Source organism: Triticum dicoccoides, chromosome 2A, assembly GCF_002162155.2.
Source record: "Triticum dicoccoides isolate Atlit2015 ecotype Zavitan chromosome 2A, WEW_v2.0, whole genome shotgun sequence".
Taxonomy (NCBI): Eukaryota; Viridiplantae; Streptophyta; class Magnoliopsida; order Poales; family Poaceae; genus Triticum; species Triticum dicoccoides.
The window spans coordinates 382,031,736-382,033,301 of NC_041382.1; the positions used below are offsets into that span (position 1 = coordinate 382,031,736).

Sequence of the window (1,566 nt, forward strand, 5' to 3'; positions counted from 1 at the left end):
AAAACTTCAGGGTGGTATTACTACGTGCCAGTGTGATGCTTATCATTATTTGGGAAAATTTATCTGCAGGCGTAGCAATTGTTGTATCCAGCCCGACAATTGTCAATAACGGAAGGATGAATTTCATGTGAATTCATTTTCGGTAGGCCTGGCTATCTGTGATTGGAACCATAAACCAAGCACTATAGTGCTCAAATACCTGGAGTAACACAGGACTTATTAGCTTACAAAAATTCCAATATATATATATATATATATATATATATATATATATTCAGTACACCATAGAAAAACACAACAAGATGGGCGATGTAAATATAGGTTGAAACATAAACCAATCACTTACTCTAATACTCAGCCGAGCGATAGGAGTTCACAGTGCCAACCCAACTATACACTGTTGCTAGCTTAGGCCACTGACAAAATACTAAGAACACATAAAAACGTATCTTTCCAACAAAATGGTTCTCGTTCATTGACTTGGATCATGGACTCAACTGCCGTGAGACAATCAATCCTCCTGAGACCGAGAGGGAAGCAGTAAGGTAGGGTTGCTGTTTGATGGGCATGGGATCTTTGACATCATGAGCTGCGAGTGTTAGGGACTGGAGCTAACAACTGCATCCCCCAGCCTGTGCCTGCGACTGAGATGAGTTAGCATTGCTGGACTTTAAGTTCACATCAACCATGTCTTCCTGCTTTGCTGATGAAAGGGTCTCCATTCCAGGCAGTGCAGCAGCAATCTTGCGGAACAGAGCCTGGTCAAGAAATTGTGCTTGTGTTAATACAAAACAAGCAGAAAGTAATGTCATGTGACCAGTTCATGAGAATAACCCTATTCCGCTGCTTTTGAGTTCAAGAAGAAAAATACTATGACCAACATGAAGCCAGCTTTTATTAAATGAAATGAAAATATCTATTTTTAAGGCACACCTTAATGTTAAAACCAGCTTTAGCACTGGTTTCAATAAACATCACACCGAGGTCCTTTGCCTTGCCTTCCCCTTCCTCAATGGATACTTGCCTGTTGCACAAGATAGCAATAAAAATTAAGCAAGAGAGGTGAGTAACATTTGTGACAATCATATTAGTACTTTACAAACAAAGGAGATCCAAAACCATTGGTGATTTAGCTAATGTAGCTAAGAAAAAAATAGCTCATTTACACTCTGTTTACATGTTCCATCCGAATCGACCCCATGCCAGTAATATTACAGTTGCACTCTTTCTCCCTTAACTTCTTGTCTCCCTGTATAAGGTGGTTGCTAGCTCGTTGCCTTACTTGACCCAACAAATCAAACTCAACCGGATGTCAAGTCAAAGGATGTACTGATTTTCAACATTATTTGTGCGTGTGTCTGTGTGTTGGGGGGGGGGGGGGGATAACATGTTCTATGGAACATGGTTCAATTTGGACTTCTCTGGAATGTGGGGACAAATTCAACGCCCACAAGGTTATAAATACACTTTGTACTTCAGTCATACTACAACATCAAGGGAAATCTTCTATATCTAAATAGCTAGCCCCCACTAACATATTTCTCTCAACATGCAAGCATGCCACAT

The 1,566-nt window shown here is 40.2% G+C and overlaps 1 protein-coding gene across 1 annotated transcript in view; it reads right to left on the reverse strand.

Annotated features, from left to right (window-relative positions):
• Nucleotides 1-290: 290 nt before the first annotated feature.
• Nucleotides 291-1,566, reverse strand: part of LOC119354624 (ras-related protein RABH1b) — a 4,758-nt gene continuing 3,482 nt past the window's right edge. The window contains exons 5-6 of the mRNA XM_037621348.1: nt 934-1,024; nt 291-758 (exon numbers count right to left, since the gene is read on the reverse strand). Coding sequence (XP_037477245.1) covers nt 612-758; nt 934-1,024 — 238 coding nt within the window. The 3' untranslated portion in view covers nt 291-611. The remainder of the gene's footprint in view (nt 759-933; nt 1,025-1,566) is intronic.